The following is a 21427-nucleotide window of genomic DNA, read 5'->3' as shown; positions in this document are numbered from 1 at the left end:
GTTTAATAGTGGATTCTTCCTGCAGACACAGCCAAGTGTGCCAGTGTGGTCGCCCAGCTAGTCCATAGCACAGCTGATATTATCAGTGGTGGGTTAGTGCATTAGACCACTGTACCACCACACTAAGGTTTAGTGAGAACTTTAAAATGATAAAACCTGCCTGCACTTTCTGTTTCAGGTCACAGGGCAGTGTATGTAGGGGTGCACGTCCCTTTAGGAAAGGAGAACAGACATAGACGCCGACACCGAGGACACCGACATCATCGCAGAAGGAACAAAGACAGAGACTCTGATCATGTGGGCGGTGAGAGAGAATATCTCACAAATGGTAAGCCCTGTATGGACATTTTTGGCTTTATATTTAGACACTTTTATTCAAAATGACTTGGAGTAGTGGGACAGTATACAATCTGAGCAATTGAGGGTTAAGAGTCATGCTCAACAACACAACAGTGACAATCTGGCAGGGGTGGGGTTTGAACCCACAGCCCACCGATTACAAGTCCAGTACCTTAACCACAAGACTTTCTGCTTTTTTAATGCAGACACACCATCTCAGCGGGTGCAGTGTATTCTGGGTACTGAAGATGATGATTTGGAACACATTCCTCATGATCTCTTCACTGAGCTGGATGAACTTTCTGTTCGAAACGGCAACTCAGAGTGGAGAGAGACTGCCAGGTTTGTGTGTGTGTGATTTGTGTATTAATGTCAATCAAGCCATATTTGTTTTTATAGTGTTGTTAATGGAACATCATCACAAAGTAGCTTTAAAGATAGCAAGGTCCTTATCCCCTAACTAACAAGCCTTAGGTAACAGTGACAAGAAAATAAACCTTCAATCTCTACAGCAGGGTTCCTTTCAGAGTGGCCTAGACAGCATTTGAAGTAAAAACTAAAAGAAAAATTGGCAAATTAGAAGCATGATTAATTCATGAAATAATAGCTCTATTTAGCCTACGATAGATCAAAGTCCAGTAGCAGATTCCCATGACATCCAACAGTTCAGCAAGAACAGCTTTGAAGCTGGGCAGCCTCAAGCTCACATAATTCACTCGTAAGTAGGTGGGATGGTCCACTGCAAAAGAACCTTTGATGTGAGCTAATTACTAATGCTGTGAAGGTTTAAAGGCTAAAACAGACACAAATAGAACCAATTTGGAGAGGAACGGAAGATGTACAAACAAATCCCATTTCCAGAAAAGTTGGGACGTTAAATGGGAGTAAAATGGGTTTGTTAATTTTCTTGAATATTTATTCAAGTCACACAAGTAGAAAGAAATGATTTTCACTGTTCTACTGATCAACTATAATGTTTTAATAAAATAATAACTCATTTGGAATTTGATTCCCAGTGTTTTGAAACATTACACAATAAGCAAGTGAATTGGTAACAGGTGAGGGAATCATTACTGGGTATAAAAAGAGGATTCACTAAATGATGGGTTGTGGCTCACCACTTTGTACCAAATTTAATGAGAGAATTGTCAATCAGTATAAAAAGATCATTTCTCAATGCAAGAATGCACATAATTTAGGTATTATACCATCTACTGTATATAATATTGTGAAAGATTCAGGGAATCTAGAGAAATCTCAGTCTGTTTAGGGCAAGGCCTGAAATTACTTTTAACTGTGCATGACCTTTAAGTCCTCAGATGGTACTGCAGTGGAAATCTTCTAACTAATATGATAGATACAGCCACATGGGCTTGGGAGTATTTCAGAAAAACATTGTCACTTAACACATTCCGCCGCTGCATTAAGAAATGTGACCTGAAACTGTATTACACAAAGAGAAAGCTGCCTGAGCTCATCTCAGATCAACCAAAGATAGTGGAAACATGTGATGTTGTCAGCTGAGTCCATGTTTCAGCTTGTTTTCAGGAGAAATATACATCAGGTTCTCTGTGCCAAAGACAAAAAAGACCATCCAGACTGTTATCAGTGGAAGATACAAAAGCCAACATCTGTGTCAACATCTGTCATGGCATGAGGGTGATTCAGTGGCTACGGCATGGGTGATTTACTTAAAGATAAAGATAAAGATAAAGATACCATTAACTTAAATTGGGATAATGCCAAAAAGGTGATGTCCTTTCCTGGAAAGTCAATGTTTATTTTAAAGGTTGCTTACTTGTGAACAGCATCATATATGTTTTACAAGCTTCTAAATATGGAAGAACTGTTTGTGTGGTTTCTGGATAACACTTGACCAGCCTTGGCTGTAAGACCACTGTTCCATTTAGTTTCATAAAAGTATAGTAAAACTTGTCCTATTTATGTGAGAATGAAATAGTCATCAACTATAGTCAATTGTAAAAAATTACAATAGATTAAGATGCCCTACCCCAAGTGTTTTTGATCTTTTATCCCTTTCTCACAATTTAGTTATTTCCAATTTCTGACTGCTGTTCCTCTGCCCCTTACATTACCCCTGTTTTGACTGAGGAGAGCCACAGCCCCCTCAAGCATGTAGTTCCTGGCTGCTTCTTTTCCCCTGCTAGTGGCAAACTCTCCAAGAGAGACCAGTCGCAAGCAAAGAGTCGTGCTATGCCCTCCGCATTTCTGCAGTTGCATTTCTGCAGTTGCAGTGAGGAGAATCCCCCAGCCACCATGTCAACAGCATTACAAAGGCTGCAACACCCGAGCGCCCAGTGTTGACATGTGCCTATATTAGCATTGTATGATCAGTACTCTATAGCAAATCAAGCTTTCTGTGTCTCTGTCTCTCACTGTGTCGTCTGCAGATGGTTGAAGTTTGAGGAGGATGTGGAAGATGGAGGGGAGAGATGGAGTAAACCCTACGTAGCTACGCTGTCTCTGCACAGTCTGTTTGAGCTGCGCAGCTGCATCCTAAATGGAACTGTGATGCTGGACATGAGGGCCGACTCCATCGAGGACATTGCAGGTGTGTGTGTATGTGTGTGTGTCTGTTACTGCAGTTTATTTTGTTTTCTGTAGCTCATTGAATTGAATTCCTCAGACCTTCACAAGGTCACAAGTAAATCACAGCGTGTTTTATTCCAATCAGTCCTTTCACTTTCTTTTTCCAATTAATTTAGTAGATTCAAGTTTCAAGTTCAGGTTTCACGTGTATTAGTAATTTGTACAAGGGTTGACAGCAATTGCACATCAAAATGTGTGTTGGGAGGCCTGGGAACTCTACAAATATGCAAACAAAAGAGAAAAGTAGAGGATACAATGGGGGGTAGGGTAATAAAAATAGAAGAAAAATAACATAAAATAAACAAGCTTATTCATTTAAAAATATACACAGATTAGGCATAACATTATGACCACCTTCCTAATATTGTGTTGGTCCCCCTTTCAAGATAAGATAATCCTTTATTAGTCCCACAGTGGGGAAATTCACAGTGTTACAGCAGTGAAGGGATAGCAAGGCACTCAGTTTGCTGCCATAACAGCCCTGCAACTGCGATGCACTGTGTATTCTGACACCTTTCTATCAGAACCAGCATTAACTTCTTCAGCAATTTGAGCTACAGTAGCTCGTCTGTTGGATTGGACCACATGGGCCAGCCTTCTCTACCCACGTGCATCAAAGAGACTTGGCCGCCCATGACCCTGTCACCGGTTTACCACACATAGCACTTACTTACTTACTTATAAACTGTACATAGACAAACTATCGGGAGCAGAATACTTTACTGGCTTGTTCTTTTGAGCACAGAGTACAGAGAGATGATCATGTATGTAGAGAATCACACTTTTCCATTGATTATGGAATCCCCAAAGGAACAAAATGCACTCAATACATAAACACATACATCAAACATCGTTAGCACACTACACCACAGAAAATCAGTTACACTAACTTAATTGCCGTATGATTGCTAGGACCGCCTCATATGGCATATTGCACCTCATATTTCATATGCTACGCAAATGAAAAGTGTTAAAGCACTAAACACAAACCCTACATTTTGAATTTCACAGCAAATGGGAAGAGGCTCATTTCACGGTCTGTGATGTGATTTTTGTAGCTGTGAATTAGGTAGGGCCTTAATTATGAGAAAACTATTATGCAGCTTGTACAAGTGCCACTTAACAAGCCCAGTGCTAATCACCGTCAGATCAAATTTATGTTCGTAATTATTTTAAACATAACGTTGCCTTAAATTACCTGAATGCACAGTTTTGTGTAATTCTGTAATGTTCTCATGATCTTCATTAATCCTAAACAACAAAAAAAAGCCATATTTGCAAAACATTGCTTACTAACAAAAGCAATTAATGAGACTTCTTACTTTCTAATGTGAACATAGAGTTACATTAATTACAGATGTATTGTACTGTGTATTGCATTTCTCTTTAACCACTTATCGATCTCTTTCTGTAGACATGGTGATAGACAGCATGGTGGCGTCAGAGCAGCTGGATGAATCTCTGAGGCCAATGGTGCGAGAAGCCATGCTGAAACGCCATCATCACCAGAATGAGAGAAGGCTCAGTAATCGTTTTCCCCTGGCTGTGCGCTCGCTTGCTGATATAGGCAAGAAACACTCAGAGCCACTGTTACTGGAGCGCAGTGGTGAGGGCTTTCTCCGCAATTCCCGATACCATACTGCACCCATCACATTGTCATGCAGTCACAGTCAAAATGTTAACTAGATCAAAGAATGTTCAAAAATGATGGCTTAGTTTACATTACAAACCTGCATGAGTTTTTCTAATATTGATTATCTTTAGACACAAATGGTTGCCTAGTCAGATCAAATTTATGTTCAAAGCACTGTCAAACATTATATTAAACAAAACCCTGCTTAAACTTACCTGAATACACAGTTTTGTGTATTCTTTAACATCATGTGCATTATTAAAAGCCATATTTGCAAAACAATCCATGTCAGAAGCAATAAAATGAGACTTATTACCTGTTTCACTATGTAAAACATATTGGTAGTGAAAAACAATCTTAAATTAAACTTATTATTTTTTATGTTGGATCATTTGTTGATAACAGCATACCAACAAGTATTTAACTCAGCATTCAATAAATGGTAAAAAGCACAAAAGATAATATCCTACCTGTAATGGGTAGAGTCGCAGCTTGTTAAAAAGGCACAAACAAAAGTGGGATAAAGAATAAATACATATGATGGAAAAAATTAAAGAAACAAAGTAACACCACTCAGGTGGCGCAGCGGTAAAAACACACGCTGGAACATCAGAGCTGGATTCTTGAATACATTGTGTTGAGTCTCAGCTCTGCCTCCCGGCTGGGCTGAGCGACCACATGAACAACGATTGACCTGTTGTTCAGATGGGGGTGGGATATTACAGCCAGATAGGGACTCTCTCATAACTAATGCTATTACGACCTCTGCTGGCGGATTGATACCGCCTGCACAGAGACAGGAAAAGAGTGCTGTCAGGGTGTGTCTCTCAGTACACAGTGCTGATCCGCATTGCACTCGTCAAAGTGTAGGTGACAAAATGCATACGGCTGCTGCCCACGTGTCGGAGGGGGATGGGTTAGCTTCGTTCTCCTCAATCGGAGCGGAGATTGGCAATGGTGGAGAGGAAGCATGATGCAATCGGGCAATTGAACGCTCTAAAAGGGAGAAAAAGGGGAGAAAATGCATAAACAAATTATTATATAATATAATATAATATATATATATATATATATATATATATATATATATATATATGTATATAGTAACAAATGGAAGACACAAAAATAAATAAAGACAGGAAATCATCAAATCAGGCCTGAGATGTCAAAATATAAGCCGGACCTTCACACTATTAACTGGTGCAGCCTGTGAACAGCGTGGTTCTGTAACCCCATGTCTGCTCTGGAAAACAAATATGCTGAAATGCTGACTTAGTTCCCTGAAAAAAATAAAAGTATGCTGGCATCCCACACCAACAGAAAACCAATCTGGACCATCACAGTTTCAGAGAAAAGCAGGTTGCCAACAGAGAAGCTGGCAAATCTTTTAGGGAGAAACCATGATAAATAGAAACTCTTCCACCTGGAGCAAAATAATGCTCAATAAGGCATGAGTGTTTGTTAGTGAAACCTATTATGCTCAGGCTTAGGAACCTGATTTCTGAGACACACCACCAGTCTTCATGCCGGGTGGACTTGTTACACTGTCTTATCACTTTATAAGATTCTATGCAATACTTTGGTGGATCTTTTTTATAGAATACATTGGTTCCACCTGAAAATATAATGTGAAATATCATGCTGGCTTGTTTTGGATCTAGCGTGCTGCAATTCAGTGAACCTTATCCAGAGATTTATGCAGCCAAGTGAAAAAATTGAATAGAACAAAATGTATAAAACATAAAATGTAATTGTGGCTAAGTTCATTCTTAAACAAGTAAATTTGCTTTGAATTTTGTTGACAAAAAGCTACTATGGCTGGACCTTTAATTGGGTCAGTTTAACTTTGTAATGTCAACATAGCCATATGTTCAATAAAAGCTTAGAACTAAGTAATGATTAAATACAATATGAAATGTTACAAAACGGTGGTCTCCTATTTTGTGGTGCCGTTGTTTCTTCACTGAGATCACCCATTGTGTTTCATTCTCCTAGACTACTATGTTATTTGTTTTAATTTAACTATCACTTCTTTGTTTGTTTTGTATTTTGGCACCTTTGGGTAGCCATTAAAAGAGTGTAAGAACTCTTTTAGCAAAGGTAAGTTAAACTTAGGGGTAAGTTTTCATGGACTGGATTAGGCACGTGTTGGTACTGGGTGCGGATAGGGCTGCTCTATACAGATTTCTGCTGTTTGCTTGAAAAAGCACTGCAAGCGTACTGGTGGATGATCCTTTATTTTATGCAACACTTTTATATTAAATTGATGTAAAATTAGAACAGTGCATGATGCTTCAGATTGCATTGTTGTTTTAATAGACAATGCTCATTGTGATATGATCATGGTGCATGGAGTTTACACCTGTACAATATACACTTAGTTGACAGTTTGTACCTACCTAGGTTACCAGTTAGTACATCTAAGCTGTAACTACAACCCCTGGCAAAAATTATGGAATCACCACTCTTGGAAGATGTTCTTTCAAATGTTTAATGTTGTAGAAAAAAAATAAATCACAGACATGCCACAAAACTATCATTTCTCAAACTGTCAACCCTCTGGCATTAAGAAACAATAAAAAAAGAAACAAATATAATAGTTGTGGTCAGTCACAATTGCTTTTTTTTAGATCAAGTAGAGGAAAAAAATATGGAATCACTCAAATCTGAGGAAAAAATTATGGAATCATTAGAAAACACTGCACCATTATTACTTTGTTGCACCACCTCTGGCTTTTATAATGGTTTAAACTCTCTGAGGCATGGAGTTAACTAATGACAAACAGTATTCTTCATCAATCTGCCTTCAACTGTCTCTTGCTGTTGCCAGATCAGCTTTGCAGGTTGGAACCTTGTCATTGACCATTTTCTTCAATTTCCACCAGAGATTTTCAAATGGATTGAGATCCGGACTATTTGCAGGCCATGCCATTGACATTATATGTTTTCTTGAAGGAAAGTTTTCACATCCTTTGCCCTATGGCAAGATGCATTATCATCTTGAAAAATGAAGTCATCATCACCAAACATCCTTTCAACTGATGGAATAAGAAAAGCGTCCAAAATTTCAATGTGGACTTTGGCATTTATTGAAGACCATCTCCCCTGTGCCTTTACCCGACATGCAGGCCCATATCATCAACAACTGTGGAAATTAACATGTTTTCTTTAGGCAGTTATCTTCATAAATTTCATTGGACAGACACCAAACAAAAGTTCCAGCATCATCACCTTGCCCAATGCAGATTCGCGATTCATCACTGAAGATCACTTTTATCCAGTCACCCACAGTCCACGATTGCTTTTCTTTAGCCTACTTTAACCTTGTTCTTTTCTTTTTAGGTGTTAATGATGGCTTTTGTTTGGCTTTTCTGTATGTAAATCCCATTTCTTTTAGGTGATTTCTTACAGTTCAGTCACAGACATTGACTCCACTTTCCGGCCACTTGGTTCTCATTTGTTTTGTTGTGCATTTTCTGTTTTCAAGACATATTGCTTTAAGTTTTCTATCTTGATGCTTTGATGTCTTACTTGGTCTACCAGTATGCTTCCCTTTTACAACCTTCCCATTTTGTTTGTACTTGGTCCAGATTTTAAACACAGCTTACTGGGAACAACCAACATCTTTTGCGACATTCCACAATGATTTATCTTCTTGAAGGAGTTTTATAATCCTCTCATTTGTTTCAACTGACATATCTTGTGTTGGAACCATGATTCATGACAATCTGCTTTGTGCAACAGCTCTCCGAGGTGTAAGCACTCTTTTTAAACTGAAGAATAATTAGCAAATCTAATCTGCTGCAGATGTTTTGTTTTTAAACTGCAAATTACAGAGTGATTCCATAATTTTTTCCTCAGATTTGAGTGATTCCATATTTTTTTCCTCTACTAGACCTAAAAAAAGCAATTGTGACTGACCACAACTATTATATTTGTTTCTTTTTTTTATTGTTTCTTAATGCCAGAAGGTTGACATTTTGAAAAATGATAGTTTTGTGGCATGTCTGTGATTTATTTTTTTTCTACTAAATTAAACAATTGACAGAACATCTTCCAAGAGTGGTGATTCCATAATTTTTGCCAGGGGTTGTACACTCATTGTCGCGGTTGCCTTCTATATGGGTGCACTCTGTAGCTTCCAGCTGTTTCTTTAAACACTATAATTACCACTAGCTAGATAGTATTAGGTATCGGACCATTCTAAAAATAATGGTGACTGACAGTATAATGTTAGTGATTATGTTTTTGATTCAGTCTTTAAAAAAAAACACTGAAAAATGGGCGAAAGTAAGGATTTGAGCGAGTTTGACGAGAGCCAAATTGTGATGGCTAGACGACTGGGTCAGAGCATCTCCAAAACTGCAGCTCTTGTGGGGTGTTCTTCAGTGGTCAGTATTTATTAAAAGTGGTTCTAGGAAGGAACAGTGGTAAACCAGCGACAGGGTCATGGGCGGCCAAGGCTCACGGATCCGATAACAGATGAGCTACTGTAGCTCAAACTGCTGAAGAAGTTAATGCTGGTTCTGATAGAAAGGTGTCAGAATACACAGTTCATCACAGTTTGTTGTGTATCGGGCTGCATAGCCGCAGCCCAGTCAGGTTGCCCATGCTGACCCCTGTCCACCACCGAAAGCGCCAACAATGGGCATGTGAGCATCGGAACTTGACCACGGAGCAATGGAAGAAGGTGGCATGGTCTGATGAATCACGTTTTCTTTTACGTCATGTGGATGGCCGGGTGTGTGTGCGTCGCTTACCTGGGGAACACATGGCACCAGGATGCACTATGGGAAGAAGGCAAGCTAGCTGTGTGTGATGCTTTGGGCAATGTTCTGCTGGGAAACCTTGGGTCCTGCCATCCATGTGGATGTTACTTTGACACGTACCACCTACCTAAGCATTGTTGCATTCTATGTACACCCTTTCATGGAAACACTATTCCCTGATGGCTGTGGCCTCTTTCAGCAGGATAATGCGCCCTGCCACAAAGCACAAATGCTTCAGGAATGGTTTGAGGAGCACAACAACGACTATGAGCCTCCAAATTCCCCAGATCTCAATCCAATCAAGCATCTGTGGGATGTGCTGAACAAACAAGTCCGATCCATGGAGGCTCCACCTCACAACTTACAGGAGTTAAAAGATCTGCTGCCAACATCTTGGTGCCAGATACCACAGCACACGTTCAGGGGTCTAGAGTTCATGCCTTAATGGGTCAGGGCTGTTTTGGCAGTGTTTCCAGGACCTCAGTGGCCTCAAATGTTTGAAATGGAAGAAGTTTGGCACACATTTGAACATTCCTAGAGTGGGCGTCCAGAAAATTAGGCATCTGGGCAAGAAGGGCCTTGGTCAGATAAGTAAGAAATGACCCAATGGCTTCAAAAGTCCTGTGCAGACTTTGCTGTACTCTCTTATGTATTCCATAAATCAGACCGTTATGGCAGAGAGGCATAATATTTGACTTTAATTGTAGGTAATTAATAAACTGCCAATTAAATGTATATTGTTTATCATTGTATCACTATTTAATTAACAATGGGCACTTTATAAACACTATCAATATACACTGATCAGCCATAACATTAAAACCACCTCCTTGTATCTACACTCACTGTCTATTTTATCAGCTCCACTTACCATATAGAAGCACTTTGTAGTTCTACAATTACTGACTGTAGTCCATCTGTTTCTCTACACACCTTTTTAGCCTGCTTTCACCCTGTTCTTTAATGGTCAGGACCCCTACAGGACCACCACAGAGCAGGTATTATTTAGGTGGTGGATCATTCTCAGCACTGCAGTTACACTGACATGGTGGTGGTGTGTTAGTGTGTGTTGTGCTGGTAAATACCGTGTCCACTCACTGTCCACTCTATTAGACACTCCTACCTGGTTGGTCCACCTTGTAGATGTAAAGTCAGAGACGATCGCTTATCTGTTGCTGCTGTTTGAGTTGGTCATCTTCTAGACCTTCATCAGTGGTCACAGGACGCTGCCTACAAGGCGCTGTTGGCTGTATATATTTGGTCAGCATTGCTGTGTCGTATCCACTCATACCAGCACAACACACACTAACACACCACCACCATGTCAGTGTCACTGCAGTGCTGAGAATCGTCCACCACCCAAATAATACCTGCTCTGTGGTGGTCCTGTGGGGGTCCTGGCCATTGAAGAACAGCATGAAAGGGGGATAACAAAGCATGCAGAGAAACAGATGGACTACAGTCAGTGATTGTAGAACTACAAAGTGCTTCTATATGGTAAGTAATGCTAATAAAATGGACAGAAGTGTAGAAACAAGGAGGTGGTTTTAATGTTATGGCTGATCGGTGTATAGTACCATCTTTATCCGCATAACAGCCAGTGAGTTTCCCTTGGCACGATGCATTTTGCCATCAGCATGTTTGTCATATTAAAAGGACGAGCTAAGTTTTCTGCATGGCATATTTTCCATCCCTAAGAGAGACATTTTGGATCTTTCTCATTTTTGCTTACTTTACTTTCTCTTTTTTATACACAGACCACCATCGTGATCTACAATCCCCTGCATGTCCCCAAGAATTTTCTTCTCTCTTTCCCTGGATCAGTTCCTTTCTCATCTCCCTTTTTTTTCTCTCTCTCTTTCCCCCCTCCATCCTTACTTACCCCTTCCCTCTCCTGGTTATAATTTCTTCCCCTGCTAGGTGATGGCCTGTCTGCCTCCCGTAACTCCCTTCTGAAACTGGGCGGCTCCATTTCCAACCTGTCCCAGAGAAGCGAGTCACGTGTCTCCATGCTTCTAAACCACCTGATACCTGGTCCTGCCCAGGAGTCCTTTCTCAGTTCCACCCCACAGAGCACCCCACCACTCCACCACTCCGAATCCACCCACAGAGCCGCCCCAGTCCATCTGGATATCCCTGAGGTTGTGGTGTCACCGCCCGAGGATGATGAAGAGTCTGCAGAGGAAGACGTCAATCACAGAGCTCATGAAGGTCAGTGTCTGAGTGATTACAAAAATAGAAACACTTACAAACATGTTACTCATCTATTCAACTTAACCATACATTATTTTACCATACATACCACACATCTGATTATTGTTTCTGATTTGTTGACAACAGTGTATTCACTCAACTACATGATCTGCCCATGCATTTGGTCACTCATCCATCCATCCATCCCATTTTTATATCCTTCTCCATCCGTCTGTCCGACTATTCATCCATCCATCCAACCATCCATCTATCCATTTATCTATCCTTCTCCATCCATCCATCCATCCATCCATTCACCCACCTATCTATCCATTTATCTATCCTTCTCCATCCATCCATCCATCCATCCACCCACCTATCTATCCATTTATCTATCCTTCTCCATCAATCCATCCATCCATCCATCCATCTATCCATTTATCTATCCTTCTCCATCCATCCATCCACCCACCATTCCATTTATCCATCCACCCACCCATACCAGCCATCCATTTATCCATCCATCTGTCTCTGTCCATCCGTCCATCATCCATCCATCTTTCTATCCTTCTCGATCTGTCTATCCATCCATCCATTTATCTATCCTTCTCCATTTATCCATCCATCCATCCATCCATCTATCCTTCTCCATCTATCTATCCATCCATTTATCCATCCATCCATCCATTTACCTATCCTTCTCCATCCATCCATTTATCTATCTTTCTTCATCCATCCATCCTTCCATTTATCTATCCTTCTCCATCCATCCATCCATTTATCCATCCTTCTCCATCTATTCATCCATCCATTTATCTATCCATCCATCCATCCATCCATGTATCTATTCTTCTCCATCCATCCATCCATCCATTTATCTATCCTTCTCCATCCATCCATTTATCTATCCTTCTCCATCTATCCATCCATCCATCCATCAATTTATCCATTCTTCTTCATCCATTCATCTATCCATCTATCCATCCATCCATCCATCCATCCATCCATCCATCCATTTATCTATCCTTCTCCATCCATCCATTTATCTATCCTTCTCCATCTATCCATCCATCTATTTATCTATCCATCCACCCATCCATTTATCTATCCTTCTCCATCCATCCATTTATCTATCCTTCTCCATCTATCCATTTATCTATCCTTCTCCATCTATCCATCCATCCATTTATCTATCCATCCATCCATCCATTTATCTATCCTTCTCCATTCATTCATTTATCTATCCTTCTCCATCCATCCATTTATCTATCCATCCATCCATCCGTCCATCCTTCTCTCTCTATCCATCCATCCATCCATTTACCCTTCTCCATCCATCCATCCATCCATCCATCCTTCTCTCTCTATCCATCCATCCATTTATCTATCCTTCTCCATCCATCCATCCATCTATCCATCTATCTATCCTTCTCCATCCATTTATCCATCCTTCTCCATCCATCCATTTATCTATCCTTCTCCATCCATCCATTTATCTATCTATCCATCAATCCATCCATCCATTTTTCTATCCTTCTCTATCTATCCATCCATCCATCCATCCATTTATCTATCCTTCTCCATCCATCCATCCATCTATCTATCTATCCTTCTCCATCCATTTATCCATCCTTCTCCATCCATCCATCCATCATCCATCTATTTATCCATTCTTCTTCATCCATTCATCTATCCATCCATCCATCCATTTATCTATCTCTCTCCACCCATCCATCCATCCATCCATCTATCTCTCTCCATCTATGCATTCATCCATTTTTCTATTCTTCTCCATCCATCCATTTGTCCGTCCGTCCGTCCATCTATCCATTTATCTTGACAAGCTGAAAAACTAGACCCATTCTATATCCTTTAAGTGATTAATCATTAAGTGATTATGTAATGTTGTCATTTATTTTGTATACATTTGTAAGTAAACTTTCCCATTATCACATGGTATTTCTAGAGATCACTTTCCCACTGCAAAGCTTTATTTATGTCTATACTTGCTGTTCTTGAATTTCAGACAGTGTCTATATTCCCAGGAGTGTCTGAGACAGAAATGTTCACTTCTCTGGGCATAATGTAGCGTTCTCAAATTTTATTTTTGTTTTCATTTAAAGTACACAAGTGCACAAGAGGCCTTTTAGACGATTTTATTTGGTGTTCCGGTCCCAGACCTCCCAGAAAACCAAATACTGTAGGATGTCGTTTTCAGACATTTGCTATAAATATGTTAAATGCATTTCTTGGCCTTTCTGTTGTTAATTATATAAAAATGACAGCAATGGGAACTGTTATTGGGATAGAACAGGCACATATGCGTACAGGCACACTCTAAAAGCTTAAGGAAAGCATTTCTACATTAATAGAGGATTAGAAACAAAGTACTGGTCAACTCTATAGTAATGCCTAAAACTCATGTTCAGGTGTCCACATCTGGCCATATAGTGTAGTTGTAGTCATTGAATATTTTTTACAAGGTACACATATATAATAAAGTAGCTGGTAGGTGCCGAGCAGATCATTTCTTTAGTGGTCAACTGGTCATACCCATGTTGGATCATGATTTACTGGTGGCCGTGGAGTTCCCAATAAAAGTATTTAAATAGGTGTGCATGTATTAGATCGTCTTTCATTCGACCCTCTATGTTTAGTTTTAAGCTGCAAGTAGCACACTTAAGTCGCTTTGTCCTTTAGTATGCTATAGTGGACTTCTATGTCTGTATGTGTTAATTAGCATGTATTAGCTAAGTCTAAGTGCAATGCTTACAGGCACACTCTAAAAGATCCACAGACAGTTCCCACAGATAGTTCCCACAGACAGTTCCCACAGACAGTTCCCACAGACAGTTTCCACAGACAGTTCCCACAGACAGTTTCCACGACAGTTCCCACAGATAGTTCCCACAGACAGTTCCCACAGACAGTTTCCACAGATAGTTCCCACAGACAGTTCCCACAGACAGTTCCCACAGACAGTTCCCACAGACAGTTCCCATAGACAGTTTCCACGACAGTTTCCACAGTTCCAAAAGACAGTTCTCACAGACAGTTCCCTCAGACAGTTCCCACAGGCAGTTTCCACAGACAGTTCCCACAGACAGTTCCCAAAGACAGTTCCCACAGACAGTTTCCATAGACAGTTTCCACGACAGTTCCCACAGTTCCCAAAGACAGTTCTCATACAGTTCCCTCAGACAGTACCTACAGGCAGTTCCCAAAGACAGTTCCCAAAGACAGTTTCCACAGGCAGTTTCCATAGACAGCTTCCACGACAGCTCCCACAGTTTCCAAAGACAGTTCCCACAGACAGTTCCCACAGACAGCTCCTACAGACAGTTCCCACAGACAGTTCCTACAGACAGTTCCTACGGACAGTTCCCAAAGACAGTTCTCACAGACAGTTCCCTCAGACAGTTCCCACAGGCAGTTTCCACAGACAGTTCCCATGGACAGTTCCCACAGACAGTTCCCAAAGACAGTTCCCACAGACAGTTCCCACAGTTCACAAAGACAGTTCTTACAGACAGTTCCCTCAGACAATTCCCATGGACAGTCTCCATAGACAGTTTCCATGAAAAGTTCCAACAGACAGTTTCCACAAACCGTTCTCAAAGACAGTTCCCAATGACAGTTCCTACAGATAGTTCCCACAGACAGTACCCAAAGACAGGTCCCACAGACAATTTCCACAGACACTTCCCAAAGACAGATCCCAAAGACAGTTCCCACAGTCTGTTCCCACAGACATTTCCCACAAACAGTTACCAAAGTCAGTTCCCACAGTCTGTTCCCACAGACAGTTCCCACAAACAGTTCCCAAAGACAGTTACCAAAAACAGTTCCCACAGACAGTTCCCACAGACAGTTCCCACAGACAGTCCCCAAAGACAGGTCCCAAAGACAGTTCCAACAGACAGTTCTCACAAACAGTTCCCAAAGACAGTTTCCAAAGACAGTTCCTACAGACAGTTCCCAAAGACAGTTACCAAAAACAGTTCCCACAGACAGTTTCCACAGACAGTCCCCAAAGACAGGTCCCAAAGACAGTTCCAACAGACAGTTCTCACAAACAGTTCCCAAAGACAGTTTCCAAAGACAGTTCCAACAGACAGTTCTCACAAACAGTTCCCAAAGACAGTTCCTACAGACAGTTCCCAAAGACAGTTCCAACAGACAGTTCTCACAAACAGTTCCCAAAGACAGTTCCCAATGACAGTTCCTACGGATAGTTCCCACAGACAGTTTCCAAAGACAGGTCCCACAGACAATTTCCACAGACACTTCCCAAAGACAGTTCCCACAGTTTGTTCCCACAGACATTTCCCACAAACAGTTACCAAAGACAGTTCCCACAGTCTGTTCCCACAGACAGTCCCCAAAGACAGTTCCCACAGACAGTTCCCAAAGACAGTTACCAAAAACAGTTCCCACAGACAGTCCCCAAAGACAGGTCCCAAAGACAGTTCCAACAGACAGTTCCCACAAACAGTTCCCAAAGACAGTTTCCAAAGACAGTTCCCGCAGACAGTTCCTAAAGACAGTTTCCACAGACAGTTCCCACAGACAGTCCCCAAATACAGGTCCCAAAGACAGTTCCAACAGACAGTTCCCAATGACAGTTCCTACAGACAGTTCCTACAGACAGTTCTTACAAACAGTTCCCAAAGACAGTTTCCAAAGACAGTTCCCACAGACAGTCCCCAAAGACAGTTCCCACAGACAGTTCATTGAATATTTGTTCAAGGTGCATATACATAATAAAGTGGCAGCTAGGTAAACATAACCATGTATAATAATAATCATGGATAAACATAATCATGGATTGCTGGTGTCTGTGGAGTTCTTAATAAAAGTATTTAAATAGATGTGAATGTATTAGATCATCTTTCAATCGACCCTCTATGTTTAGCTTAGACCTTCTGTCTGTATGTGCTAATTAGCAGGTATTAGCTAAGTGTAAGTGCAGTCCCTGTTCCACACTGGAAATAAGAACCCGTACTGGTGTGTGTCATTCTATAATTTGGGGTACATTCCATGTCCAGTGATAATAATTATATTTATTCTAACTATTTTCTTTAAAAATGTCATATTTTACCTATTAATGGAAAACATGTTGTAATATCACAAAAACATTATGTGCATCCTATGCTTCATTTAGCTTGAAATTTGTCATGATGTTCCTAAATGAACAGTTTTTGCTGTGTCTGTTTTTTAAGTTGAGGGTGCCTTGGTTTCAAAATAATGAATAAAATTATTAAGGGCATCAACATCTATTTTTTTATTTATTTCAATAGTTTAAATACTAAAGAAAAATAATATTTTTTAAATTGAGTTTCTCTTTTAAATAATTTAAATATATTTATTTATTATTGTCCGCAAAAGTTCTGTCAACTATGTTACTAACAGAACTCCACTCAGCAACTCAAAAATGGTTTGTTCTAAAACTATGTGACCAGCATTACATTAAAGCAATAAGCCACGAGAGGCCGTACGTTACTGTGATTTTAGCACGGGAATGACGTTTTTGGCACGACGCGAAGCGGAGTGCCTAAAACTTCTTTCCCCGTGCTAAAATCACAGCAGTAACGCACGGTCTCGAGTGGCTTATTGCTTTTATAAAACGGCGGTCAACATAAAATACAACAAATACAACAATGTTTAATTCATAAATTTATTTATTGTGTATAAACTTACAAAAAAGCATTCTTCCGCGACGCCAGGTAGTTCGATTAACAGTGTTGCTAGGCAACATGAGGGCGAAAATAACATTAACTTTTTCTTTTCAGTGGCGTATTAATATGGAATGATGTGAGGTGGTCCTGGGTGTGCGTTTATCGGGGATTTTACAACGGCTTCGAACGCGGCTCAGCCAATCAGATTTTAGGACCGGAACTATCCGTTTTATAAGATATCATTTTTCTCTGTAGAGGGCATATTGAACAATTTGTGGTGAATGTTCTCTTATTTTTTAAAATATTTTATCTATAATAGAACATTGTCAATGAGTATATTAATTGACCGTCAACTATGTTACATACATTGTTATGGTTACAATTTTTTTTATAATTTTAATTCAAATGTATGTTCAAATTAGACATTACTCTGTTCAAGAAATGACATGTGGTCAGCCAGGCAAGGTCTACCCCTGAAGTTATGGGTCAAAATAGGAAAATTGTCAACTATGTTACCTGTCAACTAAGTTACCTAGTAGTCTACATCTACTGTCTCTTTAAAATAAAAAAAATAAAAATTAATGTTTAAGCTTTGCAAGTAGTGGATATGTTACACTAAAGGAATATATTAACTTGAACCACTGATTGTTCTATTGAGAGAGAACATTGTTTTTGTACTTTTTTGGAGATGTGAAATGTACCCCAAATTATAGAATGACCCGTATGTATTTGATATTTGGCTGTAAATCAGTATATGACTGCAAGTAAACAGCAGCAGTGTGGTATGCAAATATGTGTGCTTGTGTGCATTCTTAAGTTAATCTCGGTGCTGGTTTCTCTGGCACGTGTTCCAGTCAGGCTAATCCGAGACTAATATCATGTTGTGGAGGGCTAAACCGATAAAGACCAACCTCATTAGGTGCTTATGGGTGCCACCTTGAGTACCAGCCAAGAAAATTGTTTGTGTGTGTGTGGGTGTGTGATGGAGTATACACAATCAAAAGAGATCCATGTGTGTTTATTGAGATGATACAACAAGGACACTCACTGTCATTGATGTAAAGCAGACCACTGCTTCTATTTCTGCCTCTGTTTATCTTCACAGTCCAGCTGAGGTGAACATTGTGTCTTTACAAGCCGGTCACTCTATTGCTTACAATAAAATACAATGTAAAATCTATTGAGCTTGAGTCAGTGTGGATTACTGGCCACAATAGTACAAGTTTTCTTGCATTAATGGCATGTATACTAGATAGAAAAACCACTGTGCTATGTGCTTTTATATGAAATTTCCAGGCATGAAGTAGCTAAAAACGACAAGTAATGGCAAAGACAAACCAGATTCACAAAATAAAGCTCACTGACAAGTAGTTGCTAAACACCCTAAACATACCAGACATCCCAAGTTGCAAAAACTCATTTCAGGGAGGTACCCCCGAACCCAGACCCCGACCCCATCCACCCCTTTTAGGAGCTGCTAACTGAGCTAACTGTTCGCGTCACAAACACATTAATGTGTACTGCATAGTGCACTAGATAGTGTGAAAGATAATAGATTTATGTTCCCTACATAGCGCACTAGATTGTATATTAGAAATGAATTTATGTTCCTTACTTAGTGCACTAGATAGTGTACTAGATAATAGACTTATGTTTCTTACATAATGCTTTAGGTAGCGTATTAGTTAACGGATTTCAGTTCCCTACATAGTGCACTAAAATGTATATCAGATAACGGATTTATGTTCCCTACATAGTGCACTAGATAGTATTTTAGATATAAATTTATGTTCCCTACGTAGTGCACTAGATAGTGAATTAAACAGTTGGTTTATGTTCCCTACACAGTGCACTAGATTGTATATCAGAGCACGGATTTATGTTCCCTACATAGTGCACTAGATAGTGTATTAGATAACGCATTCGTGTTCACTACATAGTGCACTAGAAAACATAACTAGATGATGATTTGTGTTCCTTACATAGTGCACTAGATAGTGTTTTACATAATTAATTATGTTCCCTACATAGTGCACTGTATTGGATATTTGATCATAGATTTATGTTCCCAACTTAGTGCACTAGACAGTATATTAGACAATTGATTTATGGTCCCTACACAGTGCACTAGATTGTATATCAGATAATCAGATAACGGATTTAATACGCGATCGGGAAAAAAGTCTGTGTCGCCTGCGTGTGTGTGTGTGTGTGTGTGTGTGTGCGCGTGCTCTTGGCCGCTCGTTCTAGATTCCGGGAGATTTTATCTGACTTGCGGGCATCAGGGAGCCGCTATGTATATGCGGGAGACTACCGGAACTTCCGGGAGACTTGGGATGTCTGACATACACCTACAAAATATACCCATTTTTGTGTCTGGTATACATATAAGACCTGATTTAATCCCCCAATTAAGTGAAATTGCATTCACAAAGCTGATAGAACCAGACCTAATTCTAACATGCAAATTAGCTATAGCTACAAATGCTAATTTAAAGCTATACAGCTTATTTCCCCATTTTCCACAATAACAGACCATTTCTGGCTTAGTGTATTTTGTTCAGGTTGTTAGAGTGTGAGCTGTGTAGGGAGCAGCATGATGGCACAGCTGGTAGAGTGGGTGCCATTCAGCAATATGGCTCTGGGAACTTGAGTTTGTGAGGTGTTAGCCATTAGCCATTATCTGCCTTGCACCAAATGTCTTTGGGTAGCACTGGAACCACCATTACCCTGACTAGGATCAAGTAGGTAGTAAAAACAACAAATTAATGAACTGTGGATAGCTTAACGACACTACACACATACAGATAAGGCACACCTGCTTTTGGCACATACTGTATAATGGTTAGTCTCTACCTCTGTGGTCTGGAGACCTGTGAGGTCTGGACTGTGAGAGGTTTGGTATGTTCTTTCTGTGTCAAAATACATTTCCTCCCAAAAAGATTGCAATAAGCATTTCTTGTTTAACGATGTGAATTTCCCCATTGTGGGACTAATAAAGGATTATCTTCTCTTATCTTATCTTATTGTACATCAAATTGAAAAAGTGAATCGATTGGCTGCTCATGTGGCGCAGCGGTAAAATACTGTAGCACACCAGAGCTGGGTTTTCGAATACATCGTATCGAATCTCAGCTCTGCCATCCGGCTGGGTTGGGCAGCTGTTGTTCATAGGGTTAGGGGCAAGTCGGATCATGGGTCCTTATAACTGGTGCAATTACGACCCCTGCTGGCTGATTGATGGTGCCTGCACAGGGCTGAGGAATAATGCTGATCGGGGTGTGGCTCTCTGTGCACAATGCCGATCGGTATATATGAACTCGACTCGTGCGGGTAAAAAATGCAGTCTGTACTGTGTGTCAGGTAAGAAGCGTCCTCAGTCAAAAGTGGAGGGTTGAATCAGTGGAGGATGCAATCAGGGTAATTGGACACGACTAGACTAGTCTGGCAAGGTTGGAATACCCTGAACAGGGGTACTTTATTTACGACAAGGGTTTATAAATGAATTACTTTATTCAAACTACTCATATGTTTGTTTTTCATCTATCAATTCATTACACTTTTTAAACATTGACTTCATTTAATTATTTTGATCTGTCGACTGAGGATACTTTGGAATGCTGATACTTGACCTTATTATACAGTATCTATTATAATAAAGCTGGTAATACTGGTCTCAGGTCAGTATGATATGGCCACCTGTATGAAGTGCACTTCTGCTCATACTCACCTCTTCTGCTGCTTATCTTCTCAGTCTCTGTGTTTGTCATTTTCTTCTGTTTCTTTGTCTTATTTTTATGAATCTTTCTTTTGTGTAGGTCCATTGATGTCTGCTTCATCTCCTGGATCTGTGGATCCAGGCAGACTGAGTGAAAACAGAACAGTCAAATCAAGCAATAGCAGAGATGGCAGCATTATAGATCTTAGCAAGGTAACACAAGCATATACTCCAAGTAGTGGTGTTTAACAAAAACCTATAGTTTGCTAGCATGGTGCCACTTTATAAATCGTGTCCAATGTGATTTTGCTGGCCTAATTACATACAGTAATTATTTATGACTAGGTACAAGATAAATAGTGATCATAGGATGTTACGAAATAAGAAACAGTATTTCATTTAAACAATGGATCTGTTGTGTTAACTTCTTTAGGGGCAGGACTTTATGTTGATATACAGTTAATCAAAAGCGCTTACTATAAAAGTG

The 21427-nt window shown here is 40.0% G+C and overlaps 1 protein-coding gene across 1 annotated transcript in view; it reads left to right on the top strand.

Annotated features, from left to right (window-relative positions):
• LOC134303058 (sodium bicarbonate cotransporter 3-like) overlaps positions 1 to 21427 on the top strand; it is a 79686-nt gene that overhangs the window by 19735 nt on the left and 38524 nt on the right. The window contains exons 3-8 of the mRNA XM_062988355.1: positions 179 to 328; positions 546 to 681; positions 2751 to 2911; positions 4364 to 4555; positions 11272 to 11562; positions 21041 to 21153. Of these exons, the coding sequence (XP_062844425.1) occupies positions 179 to 328; positions 546 to 681; positions 2751 to 2911; positions 4364 to 4555; positions 11272 to 11562; positions 21041 to 21153 (1043 nt within the window). The remainder of the gene's footprint in view (positions 1 to 178; positions 329 to 545; positions 682 to 2750; positions 2912 to 4363; positions 4556 to 11271; positions 11563 to 21040; positions 21154 to 21427) is intronic.

This window comes from Trichomycterus rosablanca, chromosome 1 (assembly GCF_030014385.1).
Source record: "Trichomycterus rosablanca isolate fTriRos1 chromosome 1, fTriRos1.hap1, whole genome shotgun sequence".
Classification (NCBI taxonomy): Eukaryota; Metazoa; Chordata; class Actinopteri; order Siluriformes; family Trichomycteridae; genus Trichomycterus; species Trichomycterus rosablanca.
This window is presented reverse-complemented; position numbering and strand designations above follow the sequence as displayed.